This window comes from Vulpes lagopus, chromosome 12, assembly GCF_018345385.1.
Source record: "Vulpes lagopus strain Blue_001 chromosome 12, ASM1834538v1, whole genome shotgun sequence".
Lineage (NCBI taxonomy): Eukaryota > Metazoa > Chordata > Mammalia > Carnivora > Canidae > Vulpes > Vulpes lagopus.
The window spans coordinates 49,807,098-49,829,976 of record NC_054835.1 but is presented as its reverse complement, the minus strand read 5'-3'; the positions used below and the strand labels follow the sequence as shown (position 1 = coordinate 49,829,976).

General features: G+C 37.5%; 1 protein-coding gene across 1 annotated transcript in view; it reads left to right on the top strand.

Moving 5' to 3' along the window:
• ABCA9 (ATP binding cassette subfamily A member 9) overlaps positions 1–22,879 on the top strand; it is a 61,075-nt gene that overhangs the window by 27,773 nt on the left and 10,423 nt on the right. Inside the window, exons 20-33 of the mRNA XM_041725468.1 lie at positions 162–281; positions 1,451–1,649; positions 3,456–3,622; positions 4,255–4,388; positions 6,585–6,722; positions 9,544–9,651; positions 11,774–11,947; positions 12,135–12,248; positions 14,962–15,081; positions 17,530–17,598; positions 18,176–18,267; positions 19,456–19,576; positions 20,153–20,270; positions 21,222–21,313. Of these exons, the coding sequence (XP_041581402.1) occupies positions 162–281; positions 1,451–1,649; positions 3,456–3,622; positions 4,255–4,388; positions 6,585–6,722; positions 9,544–9,651; positions 11,774–11,947; positions 12,135–12,248; positions 14,962–15,081; positions 17,530–17,598; positions 18,176–18,267; positions 19,456–19,576; positions 20,153–20,270; positions 21,222–21,313 (1,766 nt within the window). The remainder of the gene's footprint in view (positions 1–161; positions 282–1,450; positions 1,650–3,455; positions 3,623–4,254; positions 4,389–6,584; positions 6,723–9,543; positions 9,652–11,773; positions 11,948–12,134; positions 12,249–14,961; positions 15,082–17,529; positions 17,599–18,175; positions 18,268–19,455; positions 19,577–20,152; positions 20,271–21,221; positions 21,314–22,879) is intronic.

The following is a 22,879-nucleotide window of genomic DNA, read 5'->3' as shown; positions in this document are numbered from 1 at the left end:
CACACTGTATAGGTTATTTTAGAAATGAGGGAATGTCTATATCATAGCTTTGTCTCTTATGAATGGCTCATCACACATGTTCTCTATTGTTCAAAAATATAGTTATTATCAATATCATTACAAATTATATTCTTCTCATGCATTTCTGTGACTACTTTTAGATCTTTACAGGGATCTTGATAGATGCTCTAACCAGGGCATTGAAAATTATGGTGTGTCCATGACAACCTTGAATGAAGTGTTCTTGAAATTAGAAGGAAAATCAGCTATTGATGAATCAGGTAAGAAAAAAAAAAAAAGAAGAAGAAGAAGAAGAAGAAGAAACTTCCATTTTATCTTTCTGTGGAATAGTCTATTTTGAAAATATATTTTGAATGATGAGGTTCTATGCTTTTGGAGGTGCTCTGATTCAGTCCGGTCTTGGGAAAACTTAGAGCAGAGAAGAGATGTATTTCTGTCTCTTCCTTCCCTTTTCGTACAATGCTGGCACCCTCTCTTAAATTCCTTATTTTCTACTATGCATTTTATTAAGAGTGTGGAATGAAGCAGTGTATAAGACTAGGTCCTCATGGAGTAGACAATAAATATGTGATACAAGTGCTACGGAGAGAAGAAAATTCAAGTTGTATGTTGACAGTTAACTCTTGCTGTAACATTTTGAGGATATTGTTCCAAAGTCTTCAGGGTTCCATCATTACTGGAAGATTTGTTGTCAGCACAAGTATCAGTCCTTAGAAAGTCCTCTCTCCTTGATCTAAGTTAATTCCTTGCCTCTGGTTTACTATCATTCTACTTAGTTAACTCTTTACTACACTCTTTTTTCCCCCATTTTCTATTTTTTTTTATTGATTAAGTAGGTTTTTAAAAATACCTTATTTCCCCTTTTATTCACTTTTGAAGTTTTACACTTGTGGTTATACTTAACCTTTAATATACATATTTTATAGCTTTCTAAAAGTCTAAAGTTGATCAGTTTTTCTAGGATTGTCTTCCAAACAATCTTATTTTTAATCATGGCTACATTAAAAAATATTGCCTCTACCAATTTCACATCCTTGGAAGGGAATGAGGAGGGTTGTATATGTACCAGCATTTCCACCTTCATCAGAAATACTGATCATTTATATTTTGCAATGAATCGGCCAAGTATGATTTCCTTAGAATGAATGAAAGCTAATGTCCTTAAAGCTATAGACACAAAGCTTATTTAAAAGAAAATACAAGATTTCTTTTATTATGTCATTCGTTTTCTTCCTGTATTATACTTTTTTATTTTTGCCTTGTTTCCTTTTATTTTGTGGTCACTCTAGTAATGCCACAAATTAAGTTTTTAGGATTTTTGCCCAAGATTCTTGACTCTGACACTATTTGGTGAAAATATGGTCATAGAAAAATCTAAGTAATATGTGTCTAATACAACATTGTAAAGTATTGATTTTATGTTTTATAGACACTGGAATTTGGGGAGAGTTACAAAGTAATAGGACAAAAGACACAGGAAGCCTTGTTGAGCTGGAACAAGTTTTGTCTTCATTTAAGGAAACAAAGAAATCAATCAGTGGCATGGCTCTCTGGAGGCGGCAACTCTGTGCCATAGCAAAAGTTCGCTTCTTAAAGTTAAAGAATGAAAAAAAAACTCTGTTGACCATGTGAGTATCCAAGTGTTTCAGATACGTTTGGTCAGTGTTCTCAAAATAAATTCAAGGGGAAAGAAACCCCAAAACCTCTTGAGATAAATTCCAGTAATTGCATGTGGTCTTTATTAATATAGAAAACAATTTCCAATTGCTTTGGTGAATATGTAATTACACCCAGTAAAAAAAAGTTTGGGCTCTTTCTTTTTATTTCACACCGCATCTGTTCTTATCAAAGGGTTGAGATCATTTTTCTGAAGTATAGAAGTTAACATTTGGATCCAATCCCCAAAACATCCTATCCTCTTTGTCCAAGTTATTTTGTGCCAGGCTGTGTCTAAGCCAAGGCTTCATGTCACTGCCTGGAACTTGCTTCCTGGTTCACGCATTTCCCGCTAGTTTTGGGCTCTTCATTGAGTCACACCTCTTTGCGAAAACCCTGCTCTCCAGCCAGGACTCATTCATTAAAACATATTTGTTAGCACCTCTGCACAGCACTCCATGTTAAATATCTGTAACATGTATCGAAATAAATCAGACATGAGATTTGGCTCTTGAGGGTGATGAGAAGTACACTAAAAACCATGGCATAAGATTAGACAATATTGTCGACCAGAACATTCAGTATGAGAAAGATTATGTACCAATATGGGCATCAGAAAAACAATTTTGTATGAGGGAGAAATGGAGTCTGGTATAGAAAAATGTAGCAGGAAAGAAAGGAGGATGGAAATTCAGGCAGAGGGGCAATACTGAGTTTGGAGATACATGAAAAGTCAGAAGAGCTGTTATCCATTTCAGTGAATTATAACAAAGTACATGGAAAAGTAGAAATAATTTTGATAATATATTATGTACAGCTGAAGAGTTTAGGCTTTATGAATAATAAGGAATATTGGATTTTTATTTGAAAAGGTGATCGACATAATTAGAATAGATTGCCAGGGAGGCACCTGGGTGGCTCAGTCAGTTGGGCATCTGACTCTATATTTCAGCTCAGGTCATGATCTCAGGGTCATGAGATCGAGCCCCATGCCAGACCCTATGCTCAGCAGGGAGTCTGCTTGGAGATTTCTCTCTCTCTGCACCTCTCTCCACCTGCAGTCACTCTCACTCTCTCTCTTTCAAATAAAAAAATAAACAGATTGCCAAATTGTACATAATTGGGCAACAGTGCAAAGATGGTTTAGAAGCAGTAGACTCTGGAGATAAGGAAAATGGTCATTGAGGACAATATTGAAAAAGGTCAGGAAAGAGATAATTAAGGTCCTGACTTGAAAAGTAAAAGAGGAAAGGGTTTTAGGCACATAACAATGATGATATGATAGAAATTTCCAACCATTTGGAAGAGGGACTTAAAACAGCTGGATGAGTGGAAAGTGATTGGCCCTTGGAACTTGAGTGAATGAGAAAATGTGATTTATAGAAATTGGGAACCGTAGGGGTAAGAGTTTCAAAGTGTAGTACATCTGAGTGTTGGTGATATGCCAGAAAAAGGAAGACATGTGAGATGGAAACAGAGGAAAGAAGTGGGAATCAGAGAGAGATTGAAGAGTCGTACCCAGCCAACATCATGAGCCTGAGTGACATTTCCAAAATGAGGAAGGGAGGATGGGGGAGAGGCATTTAGAGAGAAGGTCCCAGCATAGAGACATAGGAACCACTTCACGTTAGAAGAAACGGGGGAGAAAGCATGATTTCTATATTTGGGTTAGTGTGTAAGATTTCTTTCTTTTATGATACCCATTATCTACTCCAACTGAAAAATCTACAAAAGTTGCTATAGATGAGTTTCTTTCTTTTACATTTTCCTCCATGTAGATTATTGCTTTTTGGCATTAGCCTTTGCCCTCAGCTTTTGGAACATCTCTTCTATGAGTTATATCAAAAAAGTTATTCTTGGGGACTGACTCCTACTATGTATTTCCTCTCGCCGGGACAGCCACCTCAAGCTCCTCTGACCCACTTACTGGTCATCAATAAAACAGGTAAAAGTACAGCTAAAATATAACTTTCCAGTATTGCTCTTATAGAGAGATTCCCCAGACAATATAAACCATGAGGGGAAAAATAAATCCTGTGTGTTGTAGAAAACGCACAGGAGGCCAAGTAGGAAATTAATTTTAAAATAAAAAGTTCAAGATTGGGGAGTTTATTTTAGAAACGCATGTTGCAAACTTACTTAAATCCTGAAGCTTATGGCACCAAGCAACAAAAGGGCATTTAGTAAGATAAATCTATATCTCTGAGGTCTTCCCACAATATTTTTTAAGTATTATGCAGTCTTGGGCTCTGGAAAAAAATCTGGCCCAAATTTCTAAGAAAATAGATTATTACTATCTTTAAGGATTATAATGTTAATTTTAAGTAGTATTTCTACACTAACAGAAATTATATGTGAGTGGCTAGGCTCTCGGTAAAGTAATCTTGTCCTATCTGTGATATCAGAGTGGATTTTGGTATCATAGCGTCAATTCTGCCTTTCTAAAGCAATCCTTAGACAGTTCTTATTGTGATATGCTTTGGGTGACACTATTTTATTTTATTTTAGTTTTTAAAAAATATATTACTTGACCATTGTTTTACTTTGCTCTTCTTTTGATTTTTACCTTCTCTGTAGGGTCAAGCATTGATAACTTTATACATTCACTGAGGCAACAGAACATAGCTTTGGAAGTGGATGCCTTTGGAATTAGAAATGGCCCAAATGAGCCTTCATACAATGGTGCCATCACTGTGTCAGGTGATGACAAGGTATGTTGGGCTCTGATAGTTGCATCTCACCAAAGATGGGTTGTGAACACCATTTGAATAATACCTAATAATTGACATAAAAGGCCAATTTAACACAAACAGATGGGATATCTCTCATTTTTAGAGGAGAAGCTATACTACAATTATTTGCCCACAGTCTCCAATACATTACAAAAACATATAATGAAATGCTGTTGGATTTCATTCCTTATTAAATTGCATGCACTATTATGAATCATTCATTTAAATCTTTTTCTCAATTGGATTTCACTTCAAATTACATTTTGACAAATCCTCTAATAATATATCTGATAAATACCTACTGGGAACTGTAGCTCCATTACCAAAAAAATTAGTTCTTAATTTTTTTTACAGTGGATTTGCATAAATTTTTTATGAGAGAACAGTTCAAGTCTTTTTTCTTGCTAAACTTTACACAAATGAGTCAAATCTTCAGATAAATCTTTATGCTCCTCTATCTGATATTAAAAAACTTAGTTTCCTACAACTTGTGGTTCATGAATCAATATCAGTGGATCATTGCTAGGAATGAAGACTCTCAGCCCCCACTCCAGTCCTACTGAGTATCTGCACTTTCATAAAATCTGCAGGAGATTAGTATGCTCCCTAAAGTTTGAGAAGGACTGCCTTATTTGGCAATATTTAAGATTGATGTATTTCTTATAAAAAATTTATATTTCTGCTTCTGTTGAAAAATCCCTCCATATGCCAATTTTGGGAGTTGCCCAGTTTAGACTTGGACTTTACTTGCCAGGTTTCTCTATCTCCACACTGCTTCACCCATGTATATTACCTGCCTACACTGTGAGGGAGTTTGGGGAGAGATCCCCAGTGTAGACAAATGAAAAAAGATGACAAGACAGTATTCTATGTATAAATCAGAGCAGGTAAGTGTTACAAACCTTGACCATTTGCAACTTGTCAGAGTTAATTTTCAGAAATAATTTCTGTGCCAATCATAAAATCAGAAATTACTTTTGATCAAACTAATTCTTGGTATGTCTTTATCAGGTTAGTTTCCAGTATGCTCAGAAGAATAGGGTTTTTTATTTTTTATTTTTTTAGATATTTTTATTCATGAGAGATACACAGTGAGGAGACAGAGAAATAAGCAGAGGGAGAAGCAGGCTCCCTGCAGGGAGCCTGATGCAGAACTTGATCCCAGGACCCCGGAATCACGACTTGAGCTAAAGGCAGACGCTCAACCACTGAGCCACCGAGGTGCTCCCAGAAAAATAGTTTTAAAAAATGGCACTTTTAATATCAATAAATATTGCCTTACATAGTTAGATACAACTCAGGTGATTTATTCTGGATTGTAAAAATGCATGCCCAAATAATAACTCACTTATATTCTCTTTATTTGGGCAAAAAGTAATCATGTTACATATGTGTATATGCATGTCATATGTTTTATATATATAAATATGTATATTTATATATATAAATATTATATATTATAAAATATATAATATATACATTATATATATTTTTATACATGTTTATATATATAAAGAGATGTTGTTATATATGTATATATATATATATATATAGAGAGAGAGAGAGAGAGATGTATGTAACATTTTTTTACCATATGTTTTCCCCCAGTTTTGTTAAGATACGATTAACAGACAGCACTGTATAAGTTTAAAGTGTGCAGCATAATAACTTGACTTACATATACTATGAAATGATTTTTAAATGCCATTTTCAGGAGATTTTACACACAACACTGCTACTACAAGCTCAGTATTTGTGAAAACCTATGCTTTCATTACAATAGCTGCCTGCCTTCTGCTTCCAAGTATCCACACATTCTTAATGTGTAAAATGCATATGTCACATTTTGAAAGAAAGCCTACTGCCATGTTAAAGAGACGTTGCTTTGTGTTTTATGGCCTTGCTGCTAAAAATCATCTGAGGCATTTTGTTTTGTGAGTGTTTAGGCATAAATAGCCACATGGCTGATGCTACGGTCAGTAAAGACCAAAATACTGGATTCCTTGTGATATAGTGGGAATTAATCAAATAATATGAGTGACAGTGATGTTAATCACATCCAATGCTTTAGCCTTCCTGTATTGTCAATAATTTGAATGATTTTCTACTGTATTCTTTCATTAAATTTTGAATTTGCTTTCTGAGGACTTAAAATGCCTATTTGTTGTATTTTAGGATCACAGATTCTCTATAGCCTGTAATACCAAAAGGCTAAATTGCTTTCCTGTCCTCATGGATATCATCAGCAATGGGTTACTTGGAATTTTTAATTCTTCAGAACATATTCAGACTGACAGAAGCACATATTTTGAAGTAAGTATAATTTTTTTAGAGTGAGCGAAGGGCCACGGGAGTGGGAGAGAGAGAATCCATGCCCAGCGCAGAGCCCAACGCAGGGCTTGAAATGGGGCTTGACCCCACAACCCTGAGATCATGACCTGGGCTGAAATCCAGAGTCAGATGCTTAACCCACTGAGCCAGCCAGATGCCCCTGAAGTAAGTATAATATTATTTCACTTATCCTGAGCCCTAACGAGTTTTCACGAAGACACTTGAAATGCTTAAATAACATCATGTTATTTTTGTGAACTCATCCTTGAATAAATGTACGTTTTACATACATATAGTTTATATTTATGGGTAGATACATACATGCACTATCTAGCAATGATGATGAAACATTATAACCTGAATTGGATGACTTGGGGTCAGTGAAACAGCAGAAAATGCAATTAGTTGGGAAAAAGAACTGACAGCTTTTCATCTTAGATCTGTCACCATCTGTGGCAGTAAGTAATGGGACCTCCTTGAAACAGCCAGAGGCTTAAAGGCCAGACAGTGTGGTCTTCTTAACAACTGGACCTTTTGTAGACCTTGGTTCGGCAATCCACAGGAAAAAAAAGTACAGATAAAAACTTCATCACAAAGTTTTCTTTTTTTTTTAAGATTTTATTTATTTATTCATGAGAGACACACACAGAGAGAGGCAGAGACACAGGCAAAGGGAGAAGCAGGCTCCCTGTGGGAAGCCTGATGCAGACTTGATCCTGGGACCCCTGGATCATGCCCTGAGCCAAAGGCAGACACTCAACCACTGAGCCACCTAGGGGCCCACAAGGTTTTCTTAAGAAGTAAATAAGACCTCCTATCTCTGGGAAGTGAACTAGGGGTGATGGAAGGGGAGGTGGGTGGGGGGTGGGGGTGACTGGGTGATGGGCACTGAGGTGGGCACTTGAAGGGATGAGCACTGGGTGTTATTCTATATGTTGGCAAATTGAACACCAATAAAAAATAAATTAATATAAAAAAAGAAGTAAATAAGACCATGTGAGCACCAGGTTCAGTTGACTGAGTTACTGTAAAGATGAGCAATAAGGCACATTAACATAGAAAATCACAGGCACTCAATAAGTTGCACTCATTATCACTATTGCTATTCGTATTATTTTTCTTGGGAGTGCATCGAGTTTCTATTAAAGAATGTTTAGCTTTGACTAGATGAGAGGATAGGCTGAATTAGAACTAGAAACAGTTCTTATTTAAAATACAGTTGGCCAGGCCTGCTCAGATCCTGAGAATCTCCACAGTGGGGAGAGGGTGTGCAACTCTATCATCTTGCCATCTTGAATCTCCCTCCACCTTCTTGAAATGACAATGTAGGCATTCCCTTCAGCTTTGTCACTCTTTGTTACTAAGAATTACTCCAGGGATGTCCAAAACTTCAATTTCCCATCCACTTCAAACTCCTACAGGGCTGACTTGTGGCCTAACAGAGGTGGAAACGGGCGAGTGGGCAGTAGAGGGCTTTGCCCTCTCTTCCCCCCTTTTCTAGTCTAACATCTTGGAGTAGAAAGGAGAGAGTGACTTTTCTCTGGACTCCCCGCCCTCCTTTTTTCTCCCTTCAGAGTAAAACTCTGCTGGGGCTGGAAGCAGAGAGAAGGTAGGAGAGATTAAGACAGGAAAAAATGGTGCTCTGGAGACACCTGCACTCTCTAGTTGTATCTGCCTCCCATAGCTTCTGTGTATGTGGTGACCTGCGTGATTCTCTTGGGGGAAGTTTAGCTTTGACCCCAGGGCCTTGCATAGTTGAAGATGCACTCAATGGTGCAGAGCAGAATTTCCCTTCACCTGCTACAGAGATGCCCTCACTGTCAAGCTCTCTCCACTTCCCCTTGTTCGCTGTTTGATGTGGCCATGGTGCAGGTCATTTAACAATTTCTGCCCCTGTGTTAACCTCTTCGCCTCTTCAGAAAGAGCTGTAAGAACTGTTGAGTGAGTGCTTCTCACATGCTGTTGGAAAGCTATAGAGATTTGGGGTGCAGCAGGGGCTGCCCCACAGTCTCCATAGTGCTTCACGGCATTGTCCTCTCAAACCACATCAGAGTAATCCTTCCTCTGGAAATCTCTTGAGCAGAAACAACTGCATCCCTGTTCACATGAGGTCCCAAGTTAAATTTAGGTCCTCAGAACACTGACCACATGATTTACATTTATTATTATGTTTAAATGTCCTAATAAGACTTTAAGATAGGCGGTATGATTATTATTATACATCTAAGAAAACTGCAGCAGGTAGAGGTGCTGCTGTTTCCCTAGCTATTGTATTTGAAGAGGCTACTGAATGATCTTGGATAGCCAAGAACAGTGCTCCCAGCCAGGTGTCTGCAGGCATTTGAACTTGCTCCTTATGCATCTCATTGAGCCAGAGGAATGATTCTTTGTAAATGTTGAACTGAACTGATTTGGCACCAATTTCCAAGAGTAGCAAAATAGCTCTTCCACTGACAGTCCACCAACTCCATTGTCTATTCAAACATCAGCTAAATGTGACCATCATAAAGTCAGAGAGCAGAGGTGCCATGCTTGTCACATGAGTTATCAACTGTGGGACCATAGCCAATGCATGCAACTCAGCGGAGTTTCTCATTCATTGTGAATCCGGATACATGTTCAAAATGCTCAGGTGGCTGCAACACACGATTGAAAGAATGTGGGTAAGAAGTTGCAGATGGGACTCTGGGAAGTGTTCTGGGTGTTTGGACCAATTCGAGAATTTGAATGATTTAGTTAAGATTAAGCACAAATGAACCATTCGTCCAACTGCCAACAGCTCATGTGTTCTGCATGATTTCAGGAGCACATGTTTTATGAGCATGGGTACCTGAGTAACGCCTTCTTCTGGATACCTGTGGCAGCCTGTTTTACTCCTTACATTGCGATGAGCAGCATCGGCGACTATAAAGTAAGAAGAGTTAACAAAGTCCTCACATGTTCTTATTACTCAGAGACCCCTTCTCCATGTTACGACTGTATATTTAAATTAGGTGATACACCTAATTTACATGCTTGGAACAATGCATCATCGAGCATTTTAATTAAAGGTTGGCAAATATGAAGAACACACTATTTTTCTTAAACAAATGTGAGACCTCAAGAAAGACAGCCTAGGAGGTATATCATCAGTTAACAGGGGATGGCAGCTTTCATCTAGTTGATCACTTGGACTTTTATTGATAGCCATGACCCTCTGACATCACCACAACACCTCTCTCATGACAGTTTTCGATTTAAGATGGTGGTGAAGTTGCTCAGTTAAATGATCCAAGCCTACTCACCACAGCACTTTGGCTTATTGTTGAAAGACATGGCCCCTCTCAAGGTTCATTTTAGCTTCATTCGATTGGAACATACTTGTACTAAAACTTTTTTTTAAAGATATTTATCTAAAATTCAAATTTAACTGGCAGCTCCATATCGATACCTCTTTCTCCTTAAACTCTGTAGCCAGCTAATACTGAAGTCATGGAATCTGCTTCTGAAATATGTCTAGAGTCTTTGCACATTCTTCCGTCTTTCCTACGACACCCTAGTCAGAGCCACTGTCATCTCTCTTCTGGACAAGCACATCAACCTCCCTAATTGCTCACTATGGATCCTTATTAGTCATCTCCTTATCTATTCTCCACACAGTGGGACAGTGCAATTACTTAAAAACACTCATCTGACCATGCGGATTACCTGCCTAAGTCCCTAAATGGTTTTTTGACAAACCAAAAAGTGAGAATGAAATCCTTGCTGTAGCCTAGAAAGAGCTGGCTGTCTCCTCACTTTGCTATGACACCACTATCCCCTCTGTAACTGTGTCCAGCCGTGCTGGCTTCTGTCCAGTTTCCCGAGAGCATCAACTCCACCCACTAAAGGTCTTCTCTTCTGTGCTCTCTGCCTGCAGAGCTCCCTACCTGTCACCTGTGTGACTCCTACTCACCACTTAGACCTAACTCAGGCCCTTGAAAAGGGAACCTTCCTTTATGGATCCCCTAATTACAGTTCATCTCTCATAGGACCTTTATCTTATTTATACTTCTTAAATTTTAATTTTAACAATTTTAATTATGTAGCTACTACTGTAATTATTCACATACAGCCTTTACCACTGTTGTCCCCTGTACTTAAACTCCACAAGAGCCCCACGACCAACACAAAGCACATGGTATGCTCAGTAAACATATATTGAACACATTAATGAACAGAAAATATCCAGTTCTCTAGCACACCCTCACTATCATTCTCTTTCCTGCTTTTTTCCCAGGTACTCTCCATCCTAACTTTTTTCCTGGATGTCTTTATAATAGACTCAACTTTAGATTTAAAATTTTCATCACGTTTGCATGTCTGTTAGGAAACGTCAACTGTTAGGAAAGTTGAAGTAATATTAAAACCCTGTGTTAAGACAGTCATCGCAACCATATAGCATAGAGTGGGTCACAATATCAAAATCTACTTACTAGTTTTCATACATAATAATGAAAAATGTGGTTCACTTCAAGACAATAAGTGTCTTATTTTTATCTCATAACAGACATCTTCTTATGCCAACCTAAAGAGTTGGTCATGAAATTGACTTATCAGAAGATCATTTCTTAGACCTAAAATAAAATGCCAATTATAAACGGGCTGTTTACATCCAGCATAAATTTGAAGAATCTTACAGGAAATTTGTAGACCTACATCTTTTGAATCTTTGTACAATTTGCAAGTCTCCATTAGTGCCAAAAGGAAGAGTAACTTTACAAAGAAAAGAGCAGGAATCTTATTGAAGCAACATCCAGTCATTCTGTGATAGAATATGAACTTGTTCTATTAGCGCATTTTTCCTTTGGAAAATGAAATCACCATGTAGTTTGGAGCACCATCAATCCCCCTGGAGTGAGGCCAGTGACAGTGTCATTTACTAAATCAGCACAATATGTGAAAGGGACACACACACACACAAAAAAAAATGAATGATTTTGTGACCACATATTTGCAACTTCTCAAGTCTTAACTCTTCAGCACTTTTGATGATTCTTCCTTTTCTTTTCCAGAAAAAAGCTCACTCGCAGCTACGGATTTCAGGCCTCTACCCTTCTGCTTATTGGTTTGGCCAGGCGCTGGTGGATATTCCACTCTACTTCTTGATCCTCCTTCTAATGCAAATAATGGATTATGTTTTTAGCCCAGATGAGATTATATTTATAATTCAAAATCTGTTAGTTCAGGTAAGTGGTAAAAATTACAAGATAGTTTTATTAGGCTATATTTCACAAATGCAGAGACATTTTTAACCTTAAACTAAAGGACTCCAAATTACCTTCATTATAGCATAGTTTGGAAGGTTAAGGTTTAAGTATAAATGCTTTCCTAGACAGTGTTTACCTTATCCAACCTTAATATTTCTATTTTCAGATCTTGTGTAGTATTGGATACGTCTCATCTCTGATTTTCTTGACATATGTGATTTCATTCATTTTTCGCAATGGGAGGAAAAATAGTGGTATTTGGTCATTTTTCTTCTTAATTGTAAGTATGCAGACAGTACATATTGTTTGATTTTTAAATCATTTTTAAATAAGTTTAAGAATATGTATTTTAAAGGCACAATCAACAAGAAGGACAATATCAAACTAAAAAGCTTCTGCATAGGCTAAGGAGGCAGATGGGGCCATGTGATGAGGGGCCTTGCAGGCCATGTAAGGGGGTTAGATGCTCCCCAGATGTAATGAGAATCCACTGGAAATGACATGATGAGATTTATGCTTAAAAAAAAAAAAAATAAAAATAAAAAATAAAAATAAAAAGCTTCTGCATAGCAAACAAAACAATCAACAAAATGACAGGGCCACCTATGAAATGGGGAAAATACTTATAAACCATATATCTGGTAAGGGCTTAATATTCAAGACATGTAAGGAACTCATATAACTCAATAGCAAAATCATCATCAGCAGCAGCAGCATCATCTTCATCATCATCATCGTCATCGTCATCTGATTTTGAAATGGATAAAGGATCTAGATAGACATGTTTCCAAAGAATACATCCAAATGGCCAACAGGTATGTGAAGACAAGTTCAATATGACCATCATCAGGGAAATGCAGATCAAAAGCACAATGAGATATCACCTCATGCCTGTTAGAAAGACTATCATCAAAAAAGACGAGAGATAAGAAATGTTGGCAAGGGTGTGGAGAAAAGGGAATCCTTTACACCACTAGGGGAATGTACATTGGTATAGCCACTATGGAAAACAGTATGGTGGGTCCTCAAAAACTAAAGAAAAAAATAGAATAACTATATGATCCCGCAATTCCACTTCTGGGTATTTATCTGAAGGAAATGAAATCACTATCTCATAAAGATACATGCACCCCATATTTATTGCAGCATTATTCATTGCAGTCAAGACATGGAAACAACCTAAGTGTTCACTGACAGATGAATAGATTAAAAAAAATGTAGTATATACATACAAAGGAACATTATTCAGCCATAAAAAGAAAGAAATCCTGCCCCTTGTAGGATTAACTTTGAGGAGATTAGGCTAAGTGAAATAAGTCAGATAGAAAAAGACAGATACTGTATGATTTCTATATATATGGAATCTAAAACAGCTACCCCAAAAAAACAGAAAAGAAAAAAAAAAAAGAAACAGAAAAGAATGCTGTTTACCAGGGGCTGTGGGTGAGGGAAATGGAGAGATATTGACTAAAGGGTATAAACTTCCAGTTATTAGATAAATAAGTTATTGGGATATAATGTACAGCACCAGGATTATAGTTAACAATATTGTATTATGCACTTGCAAGTTGTTAAGAGTGTAAATCTTAAATGCTTTCATGAAACAACAAAAAAAGGTAATTGTGTAAGATTGAGGATGTGTTAACTAACCTTATTTTGGTAATCATTTCACAATATATATGTGTATCAAATCATGATATTGTACATCTTAAGCTTACACAATGTTATATGTCAATTATATCTCAATAAAGCTGGGGGTGGAAAGGAGAACCATTTAAGGATGAAATTAATCTGACCAAGAAATAAATTAAAGAATTTAAGAAAAAAATTTAAATGCTATAAAAGCACTAGTATGGGCCACTGAATTCTGTTAAACATGGATGAAAATTGCATAACTTTGGGAATCATGGTTATAATATATTTATATTTAAAAATCCACAAAGCGTAATAGTTCCTTTTATGAAGTAAGCGTAACTTTAGTAACAAAAGCTAAGAAAGATAGAGCAAAAAAGAAAAACATTGATAATCTGGAAAATAAATTTCTCTAAATAAAAAGATAACAAAATAAACCCAAAATAAATTTTATAAAGAAGATAGTTCAGTATGATTTATTTCAGATTGCGGTGATGGTTCACTATAAGCAGCTGTCAAACTAACAGAGGAAAAATTGCATGAATTAAGGAAACACCATGCCATTCTTTTAAAAATGCCCAGTAAAAAATATAAGCACAGGAAGGACAAATTACTAAAAGCCAATGGCCAATATTACAGTACACAGTAAACTTATACAGCTAGTCACCTAATATCAGCAATAAAACAAGGACACCTGCAATGATTAATTATAGCACCCAGTGTCAGTGAGGTGGCGTAACATGCGCACCCATTCATGGTTCATCAGAACATAGACTGTCACCATCTTTTTGAAAAATAATCTGTTATTAACCATTAAAATTTTGAATTCACATAATTTTAAACCACATTTATACTTTTCAGAATCTTTCCTTAAAGACTAAGAGTGTCAATAAGTAAGGATTTATGTAGACCATCATTTATAGGGGCAGAGAAATGGAAACAACACATTTTCTGAAGGCAGAATTATTTAATTCTTTCACATCTGGTCAAAGAAAAACTATACAGCTACGAGAATGAGTAGCTGGCATGTCTAACAGCCAAACAGGTGCCAATGACCTACTGTGAAATGCAGAGCAATGTGCAATAAATAGCCCTTTTGTCAGAATCTGAGTTTCAGCAAGAATCCAAATGATTTGCATGCATGTTGAATTTGTGTCCTAAAAATGTCATAGTCAATCCAATATTGAATTTTGACACAATCTTATGTTGCAAAGAAAAAATAACCATGGTGGTTGTACTGCCTTATGAGGCGAACACTGAAAATAAGAACATTTACAAGATGAATTCCCACCCTCTTGGAAAACATCCTAAAATTCAGATTTGTTACACTTGAGTGAAATTAGACCGCTATTTTTTTTTAGATCACTATCTTCTCAATAGTTGCTACGGATCTAAATGAATATGGATTTCTAGGACTATTTCTCTGCACCATATTAATACCGCCTTTTACACTGATTGGCTCTCTGTTAATTTTCTCTGAGGTAAGTAATTTCGCTCCTGTCCTCAGGTCATGAAATATGTGGCCATTGAAGATAGCCTAGTATATTCTAAAAATGTATATGGAGTCCTTATCTGTACAGAATTTGATGACTCTGTCTTTGGAGAGATCATTCTCTTACCACAGTCAAGAGTCATGTTATTCAATAAGGAGCTCTGTCTTGGTTCATGAAGGTCAAGGATATTTCTACAGTAGTAGAATTTTATAGTTCTTGTGATAACATTCTCTCCTTGGAACAAATGATCCTACTGGGAAGCTAAGAGATGCACTTTTTCTGTTAATTTTGGACATACTGAATTTAAGTTTCCTAATAGGCATGCAATGGGAAATGCCATGTAGCCAGTAGATATTTGCATCTAAAATCCAGCAGGTGATTACTTGAGATTCATCAGCATATAAATGATATCTAAAGCCATGGCACTAGACAATATAACCTACAGGGTAAGTGTAATTAGAATAAAAAGTGAGCCCAAGATTTGACCTGGACACCAAAATTTAAAAATCGAGAAGAGGAAGACTCTTCTCCTCTTGAGAAAGAACTCGTGAGGTAGGAAAAAAAGTGGAGGACTCTTGTGTGCCAGAATCTATTTTCAGGAACTCTCCTTAAACACTTAAAGTATCCGTACAGAAGGATATGTGCCAGATGGCACTAAAGAATATTTCAGGAAGGAGGGAGTGATTTAACTATCAAACAAGAGGTCTAGAAAGTTGATAACTGAGATCACTGGACTGACTACATGGAAGTCATTGGTGATATTAAGCAGATAGAATTCAAGGAAAGGGTGAAGGCCAAACCAAACAAGAATGAGCTTAGGAGATACTGTGAGATGAGGAAGGTGTGCAGAGTGCAGAGATACCTACTTCCAGCTTTGCTAAAAAGAGTATCAGAGATGGAATGAGGAGAATACATTTTGGTCTAGGAAGGTATGAGCAAAATTTCTGATGAAAAGAGGGACATGAACTATCTAAAAAGCCAAGTCTTTGAACAGCTGAGAAATGAATGTCATAGAGCGCCGAAGCAAAGAGGTTGCTTTCTATCAAAGCAGGAACATTCCATCCATTTACCAAGATCATAGCGTGAGGCAGATAGATCAGTGGCTTTGATGGTAGGAAGAGGCGTGATTCTTTTCTGTGCGATCCTCTTTCTTAGGGAAAGAGATGAACTTATCAATATAGAGTGAGATGAACAGGGGTGTTGAAAGTTTGAGGATAGAGGAAATGATGTGAACAGTGATTTCAGAAAGTAAGTCAGTAGAACTGGCAGGCAGTGCCAAAGACCCCTTGCCCTACTTTCCAAGTGAAGTCAGCAAAGTTGATAGTTTTTCTTATCATAATCTCCTTCTCATACGCGATTGAGGGCAGGTGGAGTTAGGTTCAATCAAGCTTAGTGTTTTTGCCAGGGGAGTCATGGAGCGGTGGTTCTGTATAAGGAGAGATTATAGCAATGGAACATGGATTCTAAGCTAGGGAGTATGAAGTTAAGGAAATGAGGGCATTTATGGACAGTGAGACAGTGATGAGGTTGGTGGGTTGGAAGGTCACCAACTCCAGATTACAGAGTAAGGATGGTAGAGCAAAAAGCTAAAAAAATTAGATACGGTAGACAGTACAAAGAGGAGGGGGACTAACAGATCTTGGATGTGGTACTGTATTTGGAAGTGGGTGACTGAGGCACATAGGAGAACAAGATCATTTAAAATAAGGTCCGGGTCCCGGCAAACCATTCAATACAAAAACATAATCATCTTTTCTAGATGGTGGACGAATGTGATAGAGTTTACCATATCAGCCTAAGATTGCTCAGAAGAAAGTCCTAGGAAATACAGCTCAGGAAATAAAATTGGCTCTTTACTCTTTATTTACTAAAGAGAGATGCTTTAAGATGTTTTGTGTATCTAATGAAAATCATGCACTTATGCATTATGGATGGATATTATGGATATTATGCCTGTATTGTAAATCTAATGAAAACTGCAAAACTCCAGGTGAAGATCTTTGTCTTTGTCATGATTATTCTTAAGAGTGGGCGGAGCAGGGGACAGAGCAATGTAATGGTTCCAGGGCTCTTGGGGAAGGAGCACAGATGTAGAGAGAAAGACAGGCAAAAGTTAGGGGTGAAGGTTTGTCTTAAGACAGATCTTGCCCATGGCTTTGATGGGTCCTTCCAGCACCACCTGGGATTCTCCTAGTAGGGTGAATCCTGCTGACTCACAGTGTTAAGTATAAAAGCATCTGAGCCTCTAGTCAAGCAGTCACTAGGTGACTTTGAAAGCACGGAAGACACACAGGGCAGTCAGAAATTGACTTTTACCTGATGCACACAAGAGAGAACGCTGGCAAGGTCATTTAATGGACATTAATTTATCTTACATGAGGTGAGATTTACGAACAGAAAAAGGTTCATCTAAATATACTTTTCCTCATTTTATAGATTTCTCCTGACTCCATGGATTATTTAGGAGCTTCAGAACAGCAAATTGTGTTTCTGGCACTGCTAATAGTAAGAATACATTTCCATTTAAAGGTTCTTGCATGAGGGGGACACATTTGTATGCTTAACCTTAAGTTAAAAAGTTTATTTTGGGCACTTAAAGATCCAGCTTTTTTTTTAAGATTATTTATTTATTTATTTATTTACTCATGAGAGACACAGAGAGAGAAAGGCAGAGACACAGGCAGAGAGAGAAGCAGGCTCCATGCCCAATGTGGGACTCGATCCTGAGACTCCAGGGCCCTGGGCTGAAGGGAGACGCTCAACCACTGAGACACCTGGGCATCCCAAAATCCAGCTTTTAAAGCATATCTGAAGTAACACACACACACTGAGTGTGGACCCAAACTCCCAATGGCATGAACAGTCCTGGTACCAACTTACCACTGTCTTGTCTGTTATGGCTTTTCTGAAGAGCAGTGAAGCTAGTGCTGAGAGTTTCATTGAATATTAAATTGTCTTTCAAAATGGTGAAAATGTTACCAGATCTATTTTTGTACATAAGATCAATCTCCTTAAATAAATTACAATATTAAAGTTGTTTTTATGGTGATTTCTAATATTGATTGTCTTTTTCTCCCCTTAGCCTTACCTTCATTTTTTCATTTTCGTTTTTGTTCTCCGGTGTCTGGAAGTGAACTTTAGGAAGAAATCAATGAGAAAAGATCCTGTGTTCAGGTTGAGAAAATTCCAATAAAATTTCATGTGCTATTTTAATATTCATTGTTTAAAAACATTGTTATATTCCTAAGTTAATTAAGTAAAAATTACTGCACAGGTTTTTTTTTTTAAAAGAAATTGTGTAGTGTACAAAATTACTAAAATTCATGATACTTTTATGAGCTCACAATCTAGTACGGGAAGCCACATTAGCACATGTGAGACACTGAAAAATTAAGGAATACCATAATTTTCACTGACATACTAAAAGAAAGTTATATAGGAGAGGTAAAAGCTTTAAAATAATAGGTAAGATAAACAATTGGTAAGTGTAGCCTGTCCAGGAAGGTAGTTTGAGCAAAAGAACAAAAGGTAGTATAAATGCCACCTTCCTGTATATTTGAGAAGTAGCTAAAAAGAACTTGAAGGTTTGTATTGCAAGATAATAGATATTTAAATTAAAGCTAAATTTTGTAGGATTTTGGAATAAAGAAGCATAAGGAAGATTTTGCAAATTACCTAATAGGAAAGAAAGACAGGAATGTTTTAAAAACCTCACCTAACTGACAAGATATGAATCAAGTTCAAGCGTGAAGTAGGTGGTAGAGCAAAACGTGACAAGAAGATAGCCATGTTTTAGGAAATCAGCAGACAGCAGTAATTTGGGATGGCATGAAAGAGGGAGATGAAAATCCAGGATGATGAAGGAAAAATTGGATGGGTAGCAGTTGGGAAGGAGTGATTCTGACCCATATTCCTAAGAAGTGGCCATGCTAACTCACTGGTGATTACGTGTCCTGGATTATCTGGGATGCATCTCTAATTCCAAATGTTTCCATCCATGGTTCTTGCAAAGTCTTTAGAATTCCAAAATGTCTGCCAAAATTCCAGTTCCTAGATGCCTTTCTCATGCAACTGTGCTTCGGAATCTGTGTCCTGTTTTATTTATTCACTTTTTTTAAAAGTCACAATCAACAAGGAAAAGTAAACCCAGGCAAAGAGTGAGGATGATGTAAGAGTAACATCATTTGACTCATCAGTGGAAACCAGGCTGTTTACAGATGGCGTAGAGTGGAAAAATGGGGATTATGTTGTACTCACGGTTAATCTGTCCACATCACTGAGAGCAGTCTACAGAAAGCTCATTATTTCGGCTACAAGTTTTTCAACTGGAAATCTGTTATTATCACACTGTTTTGATTTTAGAATTTCTCCAAGAAGCAGCAGTATTTTTCCGAACCCAGAAGAACCCGCAGGAGAGGGTGAAGATGTTGAGGCGGAAAGAAGGAGAACCACAAATGCTGAGACTCTTGCAGATTTTGATGAGGTACAACTACTAAAAACGTTCATCCAAGAAAGGGGGGCTACATCCTCATCTGAATATTTTGAAAAACACTTTGTGTTTCTTTCATCCTCCCACACATAGCTCATTACTTGATTTCAGTGAATATGCAATGTCTACAAGGATAGGAGAACAAGGCAAATACACACACATTGCATGGACACAGGCTTGTTATTTTTTAGGGTTGTTGATCCAGAATCTTTAGCATGGCCAAAAGGGTTACTGCAAGAGGAGAGAGTCCCTCTGAGGTGTGTGTGTGTGTGTGTGTGTGTGTGCATGTGCATGTGTGAGTCTGTGCCTTAACAGTCTTTTTGGTTTGGTGGATGTCTCTATTCCTACCTTCTGAGGAAGGACAAACACCAATCATGCGATATGGTGCAAATGTTATTTCCCTGCACGAATATAGATTGGGAGAGGTCACTTGAAAATGGCAGTTTCTGGGGGAAGGACTTGTCTGAGGCATGATTCTGTACAGGGAAAAATGTGGTTGGAGGGGGTATGGAGCACTCACTCATTTCCAGGTAAAAATAAAGCCCCCTTGTTATTTACTTGTCTCTACAGAAACCTGTCATCATTGCTAGCTGTCTACGGAAGGAATATGCAGGCAAAAAGAGAAACTGCTTTGCTAAGAGGAAGAAAAAAGTGGCCATAAGAAATGTCTCTTTCTGTGTTAAAAAAGGTTGGAGACAGTAGTTTTATTTTTTTTTAATTTTTATTTATTTATGACAGTCACACACACACAGAGAGAGAGAGAGGCAGAGACACAGGCAGAGGGAGAAGCAGGCTCCATGCACCGGGAGCCCGACGTGGGATTCGATCCCGGGTCTCCAGGATCGCGCCCTGGGCCAAAGGCAGGCTCCAAACCGCTGCGCCACCCAGGAATCCCCAAGACAGTAGTTTTAACTGTTAGCAGAGTGATCTTGACCTCCCGAGATGAGGTCTTTGGGAGGCAGGACTAGTACCTGAATCTGGGGCCCTCTGCTGAAATCATGAGAGGCAGCCAGCTCATCAGCAGGCACATGATTAAAAGCCTCAGTTACGAAAACAGTGGTGTTTTTTTTCTTTGCCTAAAAAGACAGTTCTGTCCGTTCTGTTAAAACAGGCAAACAAACAGCAAAAAATAAAATAAATAAAATTTTTCAAAAAGAAGAAAGAACAAAGAGAAAAGGAGCCAGTCCTTCTGTTAAGAAGGATGATGTAGCTTTTGAAGTAAGATGATTGATTTCACAACAGGGAACGTACCAGAGCAGACTCACTGGGGCACAGCGGTGCAGTCTCCATTCTAACAAACAGCACATTTTGTGGAAGTGTCTGTTAAATGCAACAGACTTTGGAAGCAAGATTTGTTTCAATTCTAGCTCAGCATCTTATTGGCTGGATGACCGTGCACAAGTCACATACCCTCCTTACCCTTCACTTTCTTTGCCTATAAAATGAAGTCAATAACAATGCTTAGGGGTGTGTGTGTGTGTGTGTGTGTGTGTGTGTGTGTGTGTGAAGAATAGGTGAAATAATGCATTAGTGCACTAGACACAGAGCTTGACACATAGTGAGCTTTTTAATAGCATTTGCTTTTACGTTTATTGAAATTATTTGAAGTTCCAATTCTGAGCATACCTATTTCTTTCAGGTGAAGTTATAGGGCTCTTAGGACACAACGGAGCTGGTAAAAGTACAACTATTAAGATGATAACTGGAGACACAAATCCAACTGCAGGACAGGTCAGTAAAACACACAGAAACATGGTCATTAATGCTGCCTAGAACAAGCACTAAACAGTGAACATTTGATGACAATCTTAAAAAGGCATAAATGATCCTTTCTTATTAATCAATTGTGTTGTGCATTGAATGAAGAAGATTAAAAATTTCTCTCCTTAACAAACAAAAATTTCCTCCTTAATTCCAAAAATAGGTGCTGAAAAGGTTACATATTGTCTACAACATATGCTTTATTGAATGAAAAGTAATGACATTAACAGAAAATATTTTGTTAAGTGAAGCTAAACATTAGCTTTCTTCATGGTCAGAGGTCTTTGTTTTGTTTTGTTTTGTTTTGTTTTAATTTTTGTTGACTTATGTAGCCTGACGATTTGTTGAATTGAATTGTCAAGATCCAGGATTTATTCAGAAAACAGAGATCATAGACTGGAGAAAAAAATAACGATTGTCTAAATTCCAAATCAAAAACTAGAATGATATATGGATGCCACTTGGCAGTACATCTAGGCCAGGTTGGATAAAATGATTGGCAGAGGTCCACAGGACGGAACGACTGAGCAGAAGCTACAGAATGTTGAGGGAGGGCAGAGGGAGTGACCATGAAGAGAGGTTGTCTCATGGTGTGGATTGCAACAGAGGTCTCCAAATTATCTTTCCATTTCTACTCTTGTCCCACATAGCGACCAGCAGAATCCTTCAAAGATGCAGATGAGATTGTGTCACTATCCTGCTTATCATCCTTCAGTTAGAATTGATCCAAAATCTTTACCATGGCAGAAAAAGGGCCTGTAAGATCTGGGCTCTGCGTATCTCCCACTCACACTGGCCTTTGGTCATCGTCCCTCTGTAGGATCTTTGGGTTTATTTTTCCATTGGCTGGAGTGCTCCTCATTCAGCTCTGTACTTGGTTACCTCCTTCTCGTCTCCTTGAAATTTACCTCCCCACAAGGACTTTCCCTAACTACACTCATAGCTACACTGGATCTTTTTCTTATTCTTTATCACATTTATTGCCTTGAAAGCATTAAGCAGGGGCTATAATTCATCCCCATATATCTCTATTTGTTTTTATTTTCCATCCCTCTCTCTAGATTGAAAGCTCTGCAAGCACACATTAACTAGTCCTCTCTTCCTCCGTATTAGGGAAAGACAATATGGCATTGAAGTCAAGGGTTGGATTCTGAAGGCAGAGTCCAGCTTTAACTGCTGGGGGTACCTTGTGTGACCTTCTTCAAGTCTCTGAATCTACGCACATGTTAGTTTTCTCCTATGTGAAACAAAGATGATAAAACTACGACCTGAGTCATATAGAGTTCTTCAACACTATATAAATTACTCACTTCGGCAGCACATATACTATAAATTACTTGATGAAGTAATTTGTATAAAATAATTTGATCAAATAATTCAAAACACATAAATGTTTAGATTCTAGCACATGGTAAGCCCTGGTACACATTACCTGTTAATATTATCATATAGCACAATGACTGGTTCATAAAAATAATAAATGCCATTTAGTGGTGCTTATTGGTTGCTCTGTGCTGGGCTAGTGCCAAGGACTTT